This window comes from Ixodes scapularis, unplaced genomic scaffold (genome assembly GCF_016920785.2).
Source record: "Ixodes scapularis isolate PalLabHiFi unplaced genomic scaffold, ASM1692078v2 PGA_scaffold1__304_contigs__length_218370807, whole genome shotgun sequence".
Classification (NCBI taxonomy): Eukaryota; Metazoa; Arthropoda; class Arachnida; order Ixodida; family Ixodidae; genus Ixodes; species Ixodes scapularis.
The window spans coordinates 51,847,424-51,866,577 of NW_024609846.1; the positions used below are offsets into that span (position 1 = coordinate 51,847,424).

The 19,154-nt window shown below is 44.4% G+C and overlaps 1 protein-coding gene across 14 annotated transcripts in view; it reads right to left on the reverse strand.

Moving 5' to 3' along the window:
• LOC8038614 (RNA-binding protein Musashi homolog Rbp6) overlaps positions 1-19,154 on the reverse strand; it is a 632,232-nt gene that overhangs the window by 8,142 nt on the left and 604,936 nt on the right. For 8 of the 14 annotated variants that reach the window (XM_042290738.1, XM_042290737.1, XM_042290735.1 and 5 more), the window contains 3 exons: positions 7,910-7,963; positions 6,363-6,472; positions 1,595-1,681 (listed from right to left, as the gene is read on the reverse strand). In XM_042290738.1, coding sequence (XP_042146672.1) covers positions 1,640-1,681; positions 6,363-6,472; positions 7,910-7,963 — 206 coding nt within the window. In that variant the 3' untranslated portion in view covers positions 1,595-1,639. Of the gene's footprint in view, positions 1-1,594; positions 1,682-6,362; positions 6,473-7,909; positions 7,964-11,710; positions 11,885-19,154 lie in introns of all 14 variants that reach the window. The other 6 variants (XM_042290732.1, XM_042290733.1, XM_042290730.1 and 3 more) reach the window with 1 other exon arrangement.

Sequence of the window (19,154 nt, forward strand, 5' to 3'; positions counted from 1 at the left end):
GATGGAGAGTGGCAACCTCCCGTTTTGTCGTCTGCTAGCGGAGTCGGGCGCGTGCCCTCTCTCTCGTTTTACCCCGCCGAACCCGCTGAATTGCCCGGATGTGTGGAGAGGGCGCTGCTGTCTAACAAAATGGTGCCGCCCAGAGAGCGCTAAATGGAATGGTCTATTGACACCACCACAACGCTGACAACGCCACCAAGGGCAAAGCTCATAATCACGCCGCCTTCCTACGTCACGAATGCGGGGAATCGTTTCTTTCCGTTTTCGTTTGCGCCGGATATTCCATGACACATCGCGCTCTCCGTTCGCTTCTCTTCGAGCGCTTGCTCGAGTGCACCGTTTGGAAAGAAAAATATAGCCAGTCGTTCAAAATACAAACGTGCGATTATCATTTACGGTTATTATCCTTCATGCTTGACTCATTTCCGAACAGAATTTGAATATTTCAATTTTTGTTTCCGTACCCCTTTAAATTTTTGTGTTCCTTTTACAGCTATAGGTTTCTTCTTGACTTAGAAGCATAACTGCAACCACTTGTCACAAGATGTACAGACATACTCATCAACATTCTTCAGAATATTTCACTGCATGCACCAATTTATTTAAATAGTACTCCTTGGTTCCTCACACAATTAATACTTCGAAATTTGTCTCCTGCGATCTTATTTTATCTGCTGATTAAGCCTCGTTCCTAAATAGTGAACTTTAGAGCTTTCTTTACAGTTGTTCCTTCTTCAGCAAGGTCATCGCTTTAGGTTGCCCTCAGTGGTGCATATCATTGTAAATGCTCACATTATTATTCAACACTGTGCAGTCTTACTTGTCTATTTTGTCTTTTACTTGCTAGTTAGGCGTGGCGTAGATATAACAGCGCATAAAAATGAGGACTAAAAAAAGGAACACACAACACGCAACACAGGATGCCAACTAGCCCAGCCTCTACTTTGTTAAAGTTTATTTCTGGTCAGCCCAGTGTTGATGCTTGTCCATGGTGGTGCACATTTATTTTGCGTATTTATTTATTTTTGTATATTTTCTGCAGTAATGGCGTCCATGCTCTTGCTACGTTTGGCCTTTATCTGTTATTAACTGTTCTGTGATCTTGTACCGGCCTTAGTGTCTCTTGTTTTTTTCTTTTAGCCCTTCCTGCCTAGAAAATTCATTGGTCTGCAGTACGAAATGATAAAACAAAATAAAACAAAATAGAAATAAACACCAGGATCCCATAGTGCAGTTGCAGGAGAAACAGCATTATGAATTGAAATTGCTTCACGTGTTCTAGCTTTATCAAAATTTACCTTTGTCAAAATATGAGTTTTATCAAAATCAATCAATAAATAATTTGACAAACACCACTGATGAATGCGTGTTACATCATCCTACAAAAGTGCGTAGTCAGCGAGTGACCAGACATTTACAAAAAGCTGTAGGTCATCAGCAAAAAGGCACAGTGTGCAGCAAAGTTTTACTACGATGAACCTCAGCTATAGTGAAGTTTAGAATAGCAACTCACTTTGAGAAGTTCACCAGAGACACAAGTCAGAATTAATGCTCTAAACCAAACGTCAAGAGATGTCATTTAAGTGATACTTACCCTGTATTGCCTGGGGACAGTGGAGTGCAGACCAGACCAGGTTCTTCAGTGATAGCCATTGGTGAAAGCAGCTGCCATCAGGGGGCCCTATAAAAGGTAACAAGTGTTCACACACATTCATATATACACGTTAGCAAGCTACTCGTCTCTTTATATCTCTTGTTCCTTTGATTGATAAGCATGACCCCTCACTGCCAAATACCGCTTTTCTGTGTTTCTTCTAGTTGCCTCAAACACCATTTCCTTGTCTTAAAACAACACCGAACCTAAGAAAAAAAGTTTTTTTTTCTACCTAAAAAGGACAGGCAAATCACGAAATAAATGGACGTCTAAAAAAAAAAAATTGGTTCAATATTTATGCTACAATACGAATCTTTCAATTTCCGGGCGAAAACGAAACTGTACCGCTGTGGGATGATGATGATAGCGTTTGTACCAAACTTGTGTGCGCTCTGAGTCAATTCTTAGTTAGCTGGACCTCAGAGCACACATTATACTTCGTCGTTTCAAATGTGGCTCTGAACAGCGCTTGCACTGCACGAGCGCGCGTACTTGGAAGGGACGTGGAAAGCCCGGAGCTCGCGCGCTATCATCATCATCATCCCACAGGGGATGATGGTGATAGCGCGCGAGTTGCCATAATGTCATCTTATCCTGCTCGCTTGCACTAGAGCCACAGCTTATTTAGTGACACTAGCTTGCACCGTTGCATTAATTGCATTATCGTTAGGGGCACAGTTTCGGTGTCGCCCGCAAATCGAAAAATTCGCATTGTAACGTAAATATTGGAGAAAAAAAAATTTTTTTCCGACGAATTTTTTTTGAGACATGCCTGTCCTAGAGCACTATATAGCTCCTTCGGAGCAGAGTACCGCAATCGAGAACGCCATTTCACGGCGAGTAGCGGCGAACGCCCGAGGGTTCCAACTCCGGTCACAAATGCATGGGGAACGGGAGAAAATCGCCGTTTCTTGAATATTTTGGGGATGTACGGAACGACAATAGTTTTTGACATAATAAAGGAACAATTTACAATAATTTACGCTAAGTTGTGTGCCATGTAATAACGTAATTTGTTTTAAAAAAAATGCTTGAGCGGCATCATGCAGCAGACGACGCGGTGACGTCACACCGTTCACGTGACCCGCTCCGGCCAATCCATAAAGTCCATCTCTGCTGCGCAAAACACTCGTCTGCTTCAAGCGCCATTGCCTTGGAAATTGCCTTCTCACAATTTTCACACGCATCCAATATTATTAAAACTTTGATAAAGTGTTTAGTGCTTTACCAATTTCACGACAGACTAGTTTCGAAAAGTGTGAACTTGGCGTTTATTTTTTAATCAGCCGTGTTGAGTCGATCTCCATGTATTCTCCCATAGAGCTGGCCGCCTCTTGGAACCCTGATTACCACGTGACTCGCGCCTAGCTGCTCTGTCGGCCATGTTGTCGGCGAAACACGCGGATCAAAGGATTGCGCTACTCTGCTCCGAAGGAGCTATATAGTGCTCTAGCCTGTCCTAACGAGGTAGGAAATTGTTTTTCCTACGTTCAGTGTCTTTTCAATTAAAAAAAAGAAGGTTTCACAAAATTAGTATTGTAATGTCTCAAACGAATGCCCAGCTTAAAAGACTGCTCGTCCCGTTTTTATGGCTAAAGAATTTAAGAGTGACAAACGTGTAAACATTGTGCACCCCATCAAATTCATGTGATATCCAACAGGACAGCCATAATCACTGCTGCACTACAAGTTCAAAGGAAAATGCATTGGGGCTTCAAACCGGGTTGATCAGAGGAAAATGCAGCGATAAACGTGATAGACATATGCAAAACAGAAGTCTGCTACAAGCGAGATACCAGCTAGCTACAAGACACAAGCGAAATACAAAATTTATTCTTTTATATCATAAATAAGATATCGCCCGTTTTGTAAGAATGAAAAAATATAAAATTTAGAAAGCGATAAAAAAAAATTCAGCCTTTTTATTCTGTTGAAGAAGGAATACCAGCGAAGCTGTGCTATGGTGGGAATGAAGTAATGGCCGGCCGCAAATCGGCAAGCTAGAGTGGAAAGGCTGGAAAGGTTGCCGCCATTTATGAGCGAGGGCAGCAACAAGACGACCGGTAAGCCGGTTGTCTGGTTGCCACCGTCGCTCACAGATGGCGGTAGCTGTCCAGAGCTTTGTGTCATCATTTGTTTGCTGACGGACACGGTACTGGGGAAACTAGCCCTTAACAGCTCCGCTGTTCAAAATATCTGGAGGCAGAATAAAGGCCTACTCACACAGGAGCGTGTGCATACATTTTCTTACAGGGGTGGAACTCATGAAATGTACTTGGGAGCAGCCACGGGAGCAGCTGAAACAGTTGTTTTGGAGCAGCTTGGGAGCAGCTAAAACTACATTCTGGAGCAGGCTAGGAGCAGCTCAAATCAGTTTTTATTGCAGCCTTCAGGTTCTGTCTTAGACAATCACAGGAGCAATTTCAATTATGCTTTGCAGCGCAGATTAACATGAGTGGTTAGGGATCTAGGTGGAAGGCGTAACAGTGTAAAAAATTCGAAAACTTGAAACTTTGTGAGTCTTAATGAGAACCAAAAAGCAAGTACCATGTTTCTGAAGATATATATATAGTGTCCTTAGTATTTTCTGAGTGGCTTTCAGCTGCTCAAAATGCAAACCAGCACTGCCTATCACACAACCCACACGTGTTCGACATAGTAATTCTATATGTGTGAACCATGTGACGTGTTTAAGCAACGGACGAGTAGTTGCGCGGAGGAACAGTGCAACCAATTTCAAGTTTATCCTATTGTGCAACTCAATATCCAGACGGCAAACTACGATTAACGGAGTTATCGTATTTGAGGCGATAAGCAGGAGCAAGGTTAAAGTACGCCGAGCAGATCTATCGCTCGCGTGAGAGCTGCTGGTCGACAAGGTTTCGGATCGGACCGCGTTTCAGTTCTAGAAAATCACGATTTATCTTGCGGGAATGTGGTTCTAACTTCTAACGATGAAGTACTAAACGCATATTTTGCTCATTTGTTTTCAACTGGCTGACGTGCGGATCCCGGGCCTCAGAGCCTCAGACAATCTGACGCTTTACTACTCGACCCCGCTTATGGTTGAAGAATAACGATCCAGTCGCAGGTGGTGTAGCGCTTAGAATGCAACCCCAAAGTTTCTTTTTTGTGTGTGTGTGCGTGCGCGCTTCCGATTCGGGATACACAGGGAGAATAAACAGAACAAAGGATTGCAAGGCCGACCAAGCTAAACGCGCTCATTGTTGCCAATCGAGTCGATAGAAACCGAAACCAAGACAAAATACAATTTTTTTTGCGCACATTTTGAGATTTGGAGCATAATGGCGCGAGGTACTGGCTTTGGCGCAGTTTCCGCAACATGGCGCAGGATGGCGCAAACAAATGCCTCTGGCGCAAAATGGCGCAAATGGCGCAGCCGTTCCACCCCTGTTACATTACGTTATAAGTCACCAAAACATCCGTGCTTCGTATGTTGCAAGCAAAGCAACTCCTTGAACTGGTGGCCACGCTTCATACAAAGCACAAATGCTGGTGACTCTCGACATAAGCAGACGGTCCCGTAACATAACGCAACGTAAGAAAACGCCCTTGATGGCACGCATTACTGCAAAGGCTGGCAGCTTGCGCCATCTAGCCAACAGCGGCTGCAAAAGGTATGCGACCACGTGGGTCACGCAGCACGCAGGCTGCTGATGCAGTAAAACAAAATAACTGCCACACGGGCTGTGTGCAAAGAGCTTGTGATAGCTCTTAGATATATCAAAAACGATTTACTGCATCAATTCATGAGATCACTAGTGGTAAAAATCGTAAGGTCAGGAAAGAGCACTATGAAATGCTGGTTTGACAAGACCTCGATCTCAGGCATCAATCTCCGTGCCGTACAACTTCGTAGCGGGTGCGTGATAATTGCTTTTTTTCCTTTTTTTTTGCTGTCATACTGCGAAAGACTGGCTGCTGTTCCCCATATTTCAGTCTAGGTATTTTCACCAAGGATGAACGTTCATTTGGGAGCTTATGTAGACATCTTTATGCATTTACTATTGCCCTTTTTGCTGAGTGCTACAAATGGGGACCGGGGCCCTGCGACACAATTTTCTTTGGTTGTAGCCTCAACCTTCGAACAGTCTGTTAGCTTGCATAACTTATTAGTCTCATTGATTAATTTAAAGAAGGACGGTTCCTATCAGACTTGATGATATGGTAAGTTATTACCTAGGACACAGAAGCATAGTCCCAACAATGGTATGCCATTGATTAAAAGGTATGGCAATTTCGGATTTGACTGGTGCAGTTTACAAGCCTTAAAGATGGTCGTAATATTGCATGATGCCATGAAGCTTCCAGTAATGTCTTCACTTCAATCATTTGTGAATCATTGTGGTGCATGCGGTATATTCCTGGTCCCTTCTAAATCCATAAATCGAATAAAAAATTAGAAACAGGTTTCAAACACCCTTCAATCTCTGTCAGTGAAAACCTTAAAACTCTGGCATCCTCCCTGAGGTGTGAAAGGATTTACAAATGTTTTGGGTTTTTTGGACTAGATACGTTTTCAAAGTAGAACTGGCAGACAAACCATGCACATATACTGCATAATTAAATACCCTTTCGTCACCGTAACTACAGCAGGATTCAGGTGCAGCAGTTTTGAAGAGAAGGTCAGTAAAGCTAGCACTAGTAAATATTTAGTTGGGCAGATGTAAAGAGAAAATATTCTCACCATGCTGACTGTAAGGGGCGGGAATCCTGAAGGCTGCGGCGATGTGGCCTGCACATAGCTCACGCTGTCCTGGCTTGAGCTGTACATGTCCATAGGGCCTGGGCTGTTAGCTGCCAAAACCAAAACAAGAAATTATGACATCAGTGAACCAACACATCTGATATAATGATATAAAACAAGTTCATCACACAAAAAGAAGGTAAATTAAGCTGGAATGCAAAAAAACGATGCAGTATCTCAGGTGAGACACCTACCGTGCGAGAAAGTGCATAGAGAAGGTCGGGTTATCATTGTATGTCATAAAATGGCCAGAAAGTTGACAGATCTCACACATGCCTTAAAAATATTTACTAATTCGGTAGTGCAGTGTTTTTATAAAAAGGTTTGAAAATAAACTAATATAAATATAAAGTTAAAAAGGAATCTTTTTGGGGCATTCTCGCAAATGAAGAGGCAATGCGATTTTTTTCTTCAAGATATAGTGGAGCTCTTGTTTTTGCAGTGTTATTTCAGATAGCAGTTATCTAAAAAATATCAGAAATTAATTATAGGAGTTATGAATGTAGTTATAATGTTTCCTATCTGTCGTACCCACTAAACACATAGCCTGCAAGCTGTCGTCATAGAATTGAGGAACAAGACACATTTTTATGGGAATTTACTCAACTAAGCAGATTTGTACAAAGCAATACAAATATATTTATTTTAGTGAATTAAACCTACTGTCTCTAAGGTTTGCTCAGAGGTTCAGGCATTTACTTAGTAAACTTATGCATTTCCCACAAACATTTTGTATTCTCCTTTTAAGTTTGTTAATTTAGTAAAAGACAGGGTATCACATTTGACAGCATTTACCAAAATGCATTCATCTAGGTGTACCTCCCCCCACCCTCGAATGATTAGAGTTATATATACTTGTGCAGCCGGTCCAAACCTCAAGTCTCTCATAGTTTTCAGCATACTAGGTTTCTCCTACTTCAAACCTCAGAACACACCGAAACTTCCTTGCATCTTGCAACCCGGAACACAGCTGTGAGTGTCCAGGTTAGACAGGATAAGTGCTAACCAGTAACTGTCTATTTCAGGCAAACGAAAACAGGACAAGAAGAAAGTGAAGGATGTAATGAATAAAAGAAAAAAAAGGCGATGGCTAGAACTATAAGAGCATGAGTAACAAATGATTATAACATCCATTACTTCCTTCTACCCTTTTCTTCTTTTCTTTAAAAGGCCAGTTGCTAGTTAGCGTTTATCCCATCTGTTTCTTCTACTCGTCCTCATTCTTTGTGGCACTTTTGTTTATTTTCCTATTCATCTATGCACTTCTTACATGTCGACATGAACAAGAGAGTGCTTTTTTAGGCAACCACGTAAAAGGAGCTTCACAAAATGTGTGGAATGAAGATAAACATCTTGAACAAAAACAAACATGAAAACTATGTTTCAGTTGGATAGTGGGAGCATGTTTGGTCTCTGGAGAGAACAAAATTGACAAAGCAGCTGTTAGTCGATTAGAGTGGGATAGACGATTACGTGTCCTAGAGTACCTGAGAGGGCCTGTGTTAGTAGAGGTGGTGATGTCTGTTGCCCATTCAGTTCCACTGGAAAGCAAACAAGAGGACACATGACCACATGATGCAGAATGGTGGGAACATGACCTGCAGAGGTTTCTCAGGAGAAGACATGTAACAAATGCAGCATCAGAAATGACTAATTGTAATATAATGTTCCAGATCATATTTATGGGGTATAAACATGTTCCAGGTCAAGTATGCAAAGTTCAAAAACTCCAGGACCCAATGCTGCACTTCGAACATGATATCAGACTTCACATGTGAAAACTAAGTTGTTCTATGGTATTTGGGGTGATGCATTGCATGGAAGGAAAGGCCAGTTCAGTGGTATGAGGGAAGGATGAGCTAAAATAGAACAGGAAGTGAGTGTTTGGATCACACGCACGCACACACACATACACACACACATACACATGGGATAATGCATAAAATAATACAAACCGACCAGGTCCCAGCTTTTGTAAGCAGTTGAGACTAGGGAATTCAGTAAAATATATTGATTTATGTGGGTTTGATAATGCCCTAAACATGGCTGCAAAGCACTTTCAAGGTTACTCCCTAAATGATTGCAACAGAAAGTTGGTGGAATGACCCAAAATTGCATATCTCTCATATAAAAAGTTGTTCCCTACATGCCTGCAACAAGTAGTTGGCTAAACAATCGAAATTAGACATAATACGAAACCATTTTTGGAGCAACCTATAGATAATTTTCTCAATTATGAAAACATATTAAATATTTAGAAGCTGATGCGAGTCTCATGCCCACAGGTATGGCATCCAACATAATCAGACTACCCCAAAATGTGCAAGATAGTAAGAAAGCTGATCTTACTTATGTTGGATAGCAAACTATCTTAATTATTTAACCCTTGAGAGTACAGAACAACGAAAACATATACCTCGTTAATGCTTTATGTACCAAAGCGGAAGCTACTTACCTGAGTGCTATGAGCAGGTGCAAAGTGTAAAAACCTCAAAAAGCTAGAAATGCCAGAAAGGGTGTCCAAGGTACTGAAGGTGAGCCTATTTTAACATTTATCACATGCACTGAATGCATTCCACATTTGAACTTTTTTACCGAATGAAATAACACCTAATACAAGGCTAAAAATGGCTTGATTGTGTCAAATACAGCAACCTAAGCTTAAAAAAAAACACTTAATATAATATTATTTGATTATAAATAAATGTCTACAGTATGGCACAGAAAACAACATTACATTTACAACAGTTGTATTGCTATGCATATAGCCTGTCCAATTAGTTCCCTCTGCTTTACTCCTACATTAGCTACAATGATTCGGTCTCTTAACAAGGCGACAGCACACTCTGTAACTGACATTTCCTTGGCTACTAACGAACATGAAGGGATTCCGGTTTCTGTACCCCCCCTGTCCCGCTGCTATCCACGAGTTTTGACACATTGTGCTTCCTCCACGTGACGGAAACTAAAATAAGAGCGCCATTTTCCAGTAAAACAGGCGAAAAAAAAAAAAAAAAAAGGTGAACATTGGAAAGAAGGATATCGACAGCTGTCTCGGATATACACAAGGCCGAACTAAATCAATTCAAACGCGCTGTAGGGTCCGCACACACAGAAAAGGAAAGCAAAAGAGAGGGCACACTAACAAAGAGTATAGAGAGACGAAGTTCCGGCCTAAAAGGGAACTGGGTTGAAAAAGGAACCAAGGGGAGCGGCTCTCGTGGGTTGGGTCGAACTCTTTGCGCCGGCGGCAGCGTGATCAAGCGAGTGTTACGCCAAGAAGCCGGGCTCTCCCGTTTTCAGCAGACGCCTATTTTCTTGCCCAAATGGATTTCCGTTGCATGCGCGAATCCATTCGGAGGAGAGCCGTTCCGACGGACTCGGACAAGGCCGACGGGCGGAAGGCTCAGCACGTTTTTTTCTTGTTTTCTTATTTTGCCCCTGCTGTTTCCGTCTCGTTTCTATTCCGTAGCCTCTTCACACTCCTTTCAAGCAGCGAGTAGTGTTGCGGCTGCGGGTTTCGTGAAGAAGAAAGTTTACTTAGCCGTAGCTAAAACTCAAAGCTGGCTTCACTGTACGCAGAGGCTTGCTGCGGGGAAGTTGCCGCGGTTTGGGGAGGCTACTTTTGACTGCGGGTTGAAACGCCTTGCCCTCCCTCGGTTTAGGGAATTGCTTTTTTTTTTTTTTTCTTTACATTTTAGGGTACCGATGTTTTTACTTTCCTGAAAACTCAACTCATAGATCATATATTTACAGTTTATATCACAACTTTGACTAAAAACAGCGTATTCTCCACCCCATGTTTTTAATTTATGTTTGTTAAGATAATGTCTCGAAAATTTAGTAACTTAAACGCAAAGCTATTAAAATAAAAACGCATTTAAAATACACGCGGCTAAGTCAGTGAAATTACAAAAAATTCACAAAAAATGCGTGCTTTATGATATTCATTAAATACGAAAGTTACGCTAACACTAAGTGCGATAAATAAGCACAACATGCAAAACTGAACTAGACTGACGACTCCTATTCATTGTATCTTTGTGCTCTATGAACCACTTGTAGGCCCGCGGTTACAATGATGTAGTTACAGAGTGCGTAAATACAAAAACACTCGTTAATCATGCGAAAAAAAAAGGAGGTCAAGCTAATAGCGACAGAGACCCCTAGAGAATGGTCTGCGCGTGCATTAGGTACTTCTAAGGCGGTGCACTAGGAACAAGCTCCTGTACTAATTACTCTGGAGTCTCCTACCAGGGCCTACCCGCCGTGGGGAATCTAGCTACGACATCCTAACTACGGCTCAACCAACCTGGGGGCTTTTAACCGAGCGGTAAGCCTCGAGTTCAGGGAACGTCTCGCGATCTCCTCGCGGTGGCTGAAAACGAAGAGCACGGCGTCAGGGTCTGCTAAGGGCCACCTAACCGCTAACGAACCGATGGATGAACTTTAAAAGAACACAGCAACGAGGAACAACGTTTAGTTGAGTTTTAGCGTGTCTCCCATTTAAAAGCAGTCAGAGGTATTAGACTGATGCTGGTTGACCTCTCTATCTCTAGCACACTAAAACAAGGCCATTAGTAGACCAATTTTTCCCGTCCCACTGACTTAAAAACTCAGTGTGAAGATAGTCGTGGCGCCTAGTCCTGTCTGAAGCGATACCCTACCTAATAGTAGAGTCCTAAAGAAGACGCAACAGCCCAGGTAGGCCGGATTCTGACAAAGCTCTTGTTTATATTGCCATGTGCGAAATGAGTCACTTTAATAGTAAAGGAAGATGAACAACTGGTTTAAAGACTTTGCCTTTTTGAGACTAAAATATTTCCATCTATTCCTAAGAGTCGCACACATTCCTTAATTTTCTTTAAGGCCTGCGCAGGTTCCATGGAAACGAAGGTTCATGTAACTCGAGTATCCTTGTAGTTCATCTTGCAATTTTGACGGCCATAGTTGCGGTGCGTACTTTGATGAAAAAGTTACGGTTTAACTGGAAATTCATACTGACGGAAACTGTAATTGGAAACTTATACTAGGCGGAAATATCGTCACGTAACCTATCGGTAAGAAAAAATCCCACCGCTTTATTCTAGCTGCTCTGCTGTCCCCGAGCTTTCTGGCCTCCTGTCGAAGGTGGACCGGTGTCCGCCACCCACAGCCCGAGTACATGTCTAGGAAAGATCAGTACCTTGGGCACCCTTACGCATCGTGTCGCCCGTGAAAGGAAAGGGAAGAAAGTGTGCGGGCCAGCTCTGCATTGCACGCGCGGGTGGAGGCCCCGAGGGACTCACCTGCGCTCTCGTGGAGCCCGGCGGAGTCCTGGTGCAGAGCGGGCACCGAGCCAGCAGAAGACGGAGGGCTAGGGTTAGCTGCCGCCGAGCAGAACTCGGGGGCGTAAAAGGCCGCCACCTGGTGGTCGACCGAGGCGGCGGGAAACGCGAATAGTCCGAACCCCGCCGCCGAGCCTGACGAGGTGAGAGCGGTGGTGGACACCGGTTGGTGGGCGACACATCACCACCCCTAAGCTACTGGCTGCGGTGCGCAAGACGACGCCGCGGGTCAAGCTCGTTTCTCTGTCCCCTCAGCTCCGGCTTGGGGAGCGGGATTCGCAGGAAAATCAAACACCCGAAGGGTAGCCCTCGTTTAGCTAAAAGACCTATCACTAGTGGCCTGAAGACTCGGGCATCAATTTTTGAAAGCAGAAGCAGAATGAAAATTTTAAACCACGCGTAGAAAAGGAAAAAAAAAACAGAAAAAACACAACCTGCATTGCTCATTTTGTGCTACGACAAGTAGAGCAGGATGTGGCTGACTTCTATCATATAATCAATTTTCTGGTCGTCTCCCATAGCTGCGTGAAAGATGGCAAAGGTTGACGAGAAAAATAATCTGGAGAGATCAAGGGTGAGCTGGCATTTCTATAAGCTACAACGCTAGCTGAGAGCGGACGAAACCATTGACTGGTTAGGCCAGGGATTTCAGTATAAGCGGGAGTGCAAATAAGACAGCGTTTCCGAGATAGAATGAACGGAGAGCGGAGAGCAGTGAAGCTAACTCGACCCGCGGAGTCTTTGCAAAACGCACACAACGGGATCGCTGACTAGCAGAAGAATGGCGCCTAGAGCTGTAACCAGTGGCGGTAGCACTTGCCGGTTATCCCTGGATCCTGCTTCAGACTAGAGCTTGGGGTTCTCCAGCGCTCCCGAATCATGTTGAGAAACTACACCTCTTGCTCTCTTATCGCCTCGGCGGTCTCAGTGTTCCGTTTGGTAGTGTGTATCTGTCGTTTGCGATTGCATCCTCGCACGATATGTTATCTAAGCGCCGGTTGATGTGTGCGTACCGTTCTGCCGCTGACCCATGTCCGAGGGAGTTGCGAAAAGGTTGCTGAACAAGGTTCCATGGACGCTAGGGAACAAGAGGGAAGCAAACGCAATGTCTACGACGCTTCCGTGGTTGAAGAAGAAAGCATCGTACATTACTGCAGTCATTACCGTGTGCAGAATTCAATTCGCACGTCTGTTTTGTTCTTGTCTAATCTGTCGAATGTCAGACGGTCGCCCAAGGGACACGACTTGTCTTTTTTTTTTTTTTTACGAGGGTGTCTTTGTTTGTCAAGGGTGCGCGGTGCCAGACTAATAATATAATAAAACAAATAAAGGTCAATAACATTCGGCCATGCAGATGAGGGCGCAGATGATGATAGAAATGATACTGCAGTCGGGCTCATCGACTGACAAGGACAAGACGTCGGGTGGTGCGGTGAAGTTTGTGTGACTGATCCGCGTCAAGGCGGAGACTGTTTTTCTATTGTCGTTTCTTTCGGCATACGGTGTTACTGTCACAAATACTGGAGAGGGGAAAATACGACGCATAGGTGCCACCGGTCGCCTTGGGACTGAGAGAGTTTTTTTCACTTTTTGTTTTCACGGACTGTTTTCGTTTATCGAGTGTCCGCTCTGTTTCCGCGTTTTTAAAGTCCCAAGTCTCGATAAGTAGTCTGAGCAGCGGTACATCCGCAATAACCTCGACCGTGCCAGTGCAGCTTGTGTCAGGTCCGACCACCGGACTCCTAGCTCGTCTGATTCGGCAGTGGGGTGTAGAAATTGGTCTCGCTACGCTCTCAGATGGAAGGCGCCCCGTATTCTAGCACGCGCGAGGTTAACACAGTCACCGATCACTTTAAAAGCCGCAAGGGAAGTATCCCATTACGCTTCTCGCCTTCTGATTCGTCACTCGGCGTCGTTATCGGCAAATACCGCAACCTCGTTGGCTGCCGAGTGATAGTAAGGGATCGACGACGCCCTGCGGATCTTCAAGCTGTCGGTACACCACGGCAGGCAGCACGAGTTGTGGCTATGCAAAGCGCAAGTTCGTCTGCTTCTTTTGCGGGGGTTGGGGTGACGTCAGAACGCCGAGCTCGGATTGGCTTTGATCGGAGGATATCGGATTGGCTATGATCGGAGGATATCGGATTGGCTATGATCAGAGGATATCGGATTGGCTATGATCAAAGGATAGTGGGTAGACCTCAAGGCAGCTTGCTTTGAGGTACCTACCCAATATCCTTCAATCAGAGCTCAGCGTCTTTCTGACGTTACCGGAACTCCTGAGCAAGAAGCAGACGACTTCCTCTCCACGTAGACAGGTAACCCATTTTACGCATACCACGGATAAAGTGTAAAGATGGGAAGTGATCAAAATGTGCACTCTATCATTCCATTATGGGCATATAAGTTTCACCCTAAGTCTAGACGCAGGCGACACTACGGGCTGATGGGACCAATCAAACGGCGTCAAAACGTACCATCATGGTGTTCCTCGTGTTACAATTCGTGTTCTATCATCGCTGAACTATTCATAAACAAGAAAGGCCTAGTGACCGGCGGTTTCACGCTGATTGATTGGTCGCATTAGCTCGTAGCGTCGGCTACGTCTGGACGTAAGCTGAGCCAAAGTATAGCTCAGCATATTTATGTCTAAAGTAACCGCTGAATGTATTATTTAAGTTACCGAAAGAAGTGTTCTTTGGAATTTCTAGCCGAGTTATAAACGAAACAATGACGCTACAACACTATAAGGGAATCAATCTGTATCTGCCATACGGCGAGCAGGCTAAGATAACCGCGGAAACAAAAGCAGGGTTTCGTGAACCAGTTTAACAACGGCGCAGGTACCTCGTCCTTCGATCTGAGAGCGCAGCGGCGAAATGTCGCTTTTTGGATACGAGCATATCATGGTTTTCGGTCCCCAAACTTCAAATGAGAGGGAGAAAAAGTATCCTCAACGTTAAAGATGCGCAGAATGAGCAACTTTCAACGAATTCCAACGTGGGGTGTAGTGGGGTGTTGGAAGAGAAAGGGGCGGCGAAGAGGCGAGTCTTGCGGGAATTTTCGTTTCCCGTCGCCCTAGCGCCTCCGTGCTCTGCTGGCTGCGGCCGCCTGCGTTTGTCCGGCGATGCGGAAACCAAAGGAGCGAAAAAGGCACCAACAAACAGATTGGGAGAGGAATAAGGCAAATAAGGGGAAAGGGGGAAGCGGGGAAAGCGTGTGCGAGGACGCCCGCCCATCGGCGCCCTCCAGTTCTCCCTTCACTTTAAACTCCCGACCGTTGATCGGAACAAAGGCCGCAGAAACGCAAAGCTTGCGTCGCATTAATTTTTTTGACCGGAACAGAGTAAAGGGAGTAGTAATCGCTCGCTCCCCTCTGGGGAAAACACGCCCGGTGACGATAGCGGCTCCTAATTACCTTTAGCGCGGACTTTGGACGGCGAGTGCAGTGAGCTTTGAATCTAGTGCTCTAGGCTTATCAGAGGCGGCCGCGAATGAGGTGTAAACGAGCAGCCGCTGCGTGGCTGAGCGATCAGAGAGGGAGAGAGAGGGAGAGAGCTGATGAGATCAGAGTGGCGAACGATTGCCGGTTAAACGACTGCGTAAAATATACAGGGTGCTTCTTTTGAAGCGAAACGAATTTGTTCATAGGGGGCTGATCGCTACGATAGATCGAGTAATTAACTACAATTTGTCAATAAACTTTTAGTTAGTGAGAGTATAGGTATAGTTCCAATTGGAAGCTTATTGAACGTCAACGAAAACCATTAAATCGGTAATTTTTAGAAAAAGAATTAAGCGCGTGGTAAGCGCAATAGTGCGATAAAGTGACCCCTCATCCAACAGGCACAAGGCTGGGGCTACGATACGAGACGGGAAAACCGCCGGGGTTCGTTGTCGCTCCGGTAGCCTCACTCTGGCTGCACGGGTGGCAACTTCAGCACTTCACCGTGCTTCCAAAGTGGTCCAAATCTTTATAAAATGGCGTGATTTAGTCGTTTACGATGACGCTCAGTAAGTATCTGATCAGAACCACGCGTTTATTTTCAATAATTGAAACGTTAATTAACATATCTTAGTTACGGTTAGCCGGTTAGCCCCCTATACTATGTCCCCCTTGCCGTATAACGCTTCTGTATAAACCGCGTTACTGTTGCTTTTACGGATTTTTTCAAACAAATCTGTTAAGCCTATCAAAAAGGAACACCGTGCACTCCTATAGTGACAGCGAGGGGGTTACGCGTTCACCGCCTCCCATTCATCACCTGACCCCGTTCTCTGCGCTCGAGCACCTGCGGGAGCGTGAACACGTGGCGAAGGATAGACGTATGACTGGCCCAAGAGCACGTAACTTCCACCGCACTGTCAGCTCAGGAATGAAAAGTGTATGCTCTGTTTTGACGTACCGTGCGGCGAAGGACACCCACAACCCGAATGGACCAATCCGGCCGCAGTTATGAGCGATATGTTTTCCATCTTAACTAGTGTGTTTCGACTGCTGGCAGGCAGCAAGCGCGCTTAATGCTTATGCGCATCTACACTGTGGATTTCGTTCTGGGCATGTGCAATAAATCCTTTCTACGTCGCACGCCGCGCGTGCGCCGGCAAGAAGGTGAATGCGCGCGTCCCGCTCGGGTACTAAACACTTGAGAAGCGTATGCAACTTGCAAATTCGTCTGCTTTCTTTTTTTTTTTGCGCATCTTGTGTGTTTGTTTATTCGCCAAATACGCACACGACTTTTTGTTTTCCCTCTGGTCCCAGCCAATGACGGCGATCGCTTGGGTGCCTTGTCATGCACATTCTCTACGTTGCTCTTTCGATTGGCGCGTCCCTCCTTGCGTTCGGTCGCGCCAAAGACGCGTTTTAGAACGCTTGCTCGCCGTAGAGCCTTCGCCGCGGCGTACATAGAAGTGAAATGGGGGGCTCAATGCTTTGAAAGGAACTATGGGGCGTGAATTCAGCATACATGGCTATCTGTCGAATTCAGTTGGGAACGGTGCTTAGGCTTTGTTCCGATCAAGTTTTGTCGGCGCAATGCTGTGCGAAAGAGCGCGAGGTTGCGGTAAATAAACAGTCGCTTAATCTTTTTCTCGTAGAAATGCCTTCAGTAAATTATAAGATACCAAATTTCGCAGCGTCTCATGTTCGTATACGCAACTTGAAAAACCACCTAGTATCCAATTAAACGGCACTGCCACTTTACGGTAACGCGAGTTGAACATTTTACGAACAGCTGAAGGAGGCATGAGGAGCGACTGTTTTTCCACCATAACCGACACTAATTTGTGTTGCGAAAAAAAACTCCAGCGACAATGCCAACGTAGGGAATCGCAGCAGAAAACCCGCGGAGAGAAACATTCAGCGCAAACGTTTTCGTTGTTTGGTTAAAAATAAAACTCAATCGAAATAAACTACACATTAGTTAGGGTGTGCACCTTGATGGATACAAGAAAACTTAACCGAATTTGCAAAGTCTTGTACTCAACTCCCTGTAACCTGTTGCACGTGCCACCCACATCCAGCTTAAGTAAAGTAACTACAAGTGGTAAGACATCTGTTTTTGCCCCCTAATGCAAGCACGCGCCTCATTTTCTGACACCTACCAGAAAACACAAGGCATGGTCAATGTTTCGTTAATCATTGACGAGCTAACAAAGCGATGTGATAACAGCGGTTGCGGCATAATTATGTAAGAGAATTAGCTACATTTGCCGCGAGTAAACAGGTAAACATAACTACCAAACCGCAGCTAATAAACAGACGCCCGAATGTATTTATTAGAGACAGAACTGAAGCTAGAGCGAATTGAGAATAAACCAAATAACAATGGGATTAACGATAACCTGCACGCGACAACATTTTTATTTTTTTGCAACTCTCAGCAACAAACATGGTTTTACTAATTTTCGCCTGTGATGTTGTTGACTCAATAAGCACTCGTTATTTCGGCCAGGAGCGAGAAATCAGCGCCCCGGCGTACACGACGCGAGGCGCACCGGTCCGTGCGACTCTCATTAAATCAGAACGGCACTGCGACGGTATTAAGAAAAAAAGAAAAGAAAAAAAAAAAGAAGAAAATTGCAGGTAAACAAGCGTACGCGAAAAAGTAAAAAAACAACAACAACAAACAAAACAAACAACAAAAAACAAGCTCTCCGAGCAATTAAAACCCGCTTACATCAAGACCTAAAAGCATCCTCCGGAAAAAAAAGAAAAAATTAAACAAACAAAAAGTGAGCGCAGAATGTCTTTCGCTGCGATTTCTCTTCGCGCGGCATCGTCCCTTGGGGAACATTTAGCGAAACGGACAGCGGCAAAAACAGCAGCAATGAAAAAGAAAAGGAAAGAAGCGTAGTTGTCGAGAAAGAAGCGAATGGGGGAAAAAAAGTGGCGAAAATCAGCTGCACAGGGCTTGCAAGGGACGCTCACACAACCCTGGGAACAAGGAGGGGGGGGGGGGGGAGGGGACGCACGCAAGACTGACGCACAACGGCAAGGGGAAAACAACGTGAATGTAGAGTGCAAGAGGAACGCGTGCAGAAAAAAAAAGAAGGTATATATATAGGGGAAAAAGGGAATACGACGATGACGGTGGACGATGCACAGAGTGGAGTGATGACGGTATAGACGACATCCGAATGATTGGTGTAAACGAAACACACATATAAAAACATAGTTGGGGGCAAAAGGACCGTAGCCTAAAGTAAAACAAAAATTCAGTTGAAGTAAAAAAAAAATGTGAAGGAAAGAAAGGACAGTAGGAAACTAGAAGGACAATAAAACAAAAAAAAAAGTGTCGCGTGGAAGTAGAATGCCCCAGTAACTTCATCTGGAAACGATTATACCGTAATGACTCTCCTGCTGCCGGTGTGAGCAGGCCATTTACTCTCTGCCGAGGAGCTTCCGATTCGAAGCTTTGCTCTCTTTAAAGAGTATCTTGTACACGTTACAAGCCAGGAAATATTAGTCCCTAAAGAAAGCTCGATAAAAACGGTAGTAAAATATTATTCGATTCTTAGCGTCGTAGGAACGTCTCTCTTTTTGTTTCTCCCTCAAACAGAAAGAAAGGGAGCGAGAGAGAGTGAGTGAGTGAAGCGTTTCTATACAGTTTGATAATTCGGGTAAAATGACCAATTTAATGTTCACACGCAAGATTATTTTTACGACTAAACATCTTATTTCTTATTTGCAACATGTACGAATCATTCTTAGTTTGCGGTAAATGGCCCACATTCACTCTATAATACGGATGGCTCCTTGTTGAATCAATATGAAACCATATAAAAGCATAAAAACGATCTAGAAAATCTTGTGTCTTCGTGCAAATCAAGATAGCATAAGAGCGAGTGCGTGTTCTTTTAACATGTGTAGCGCTAAAAAAACAACAAAAAAAACAACAAAAAA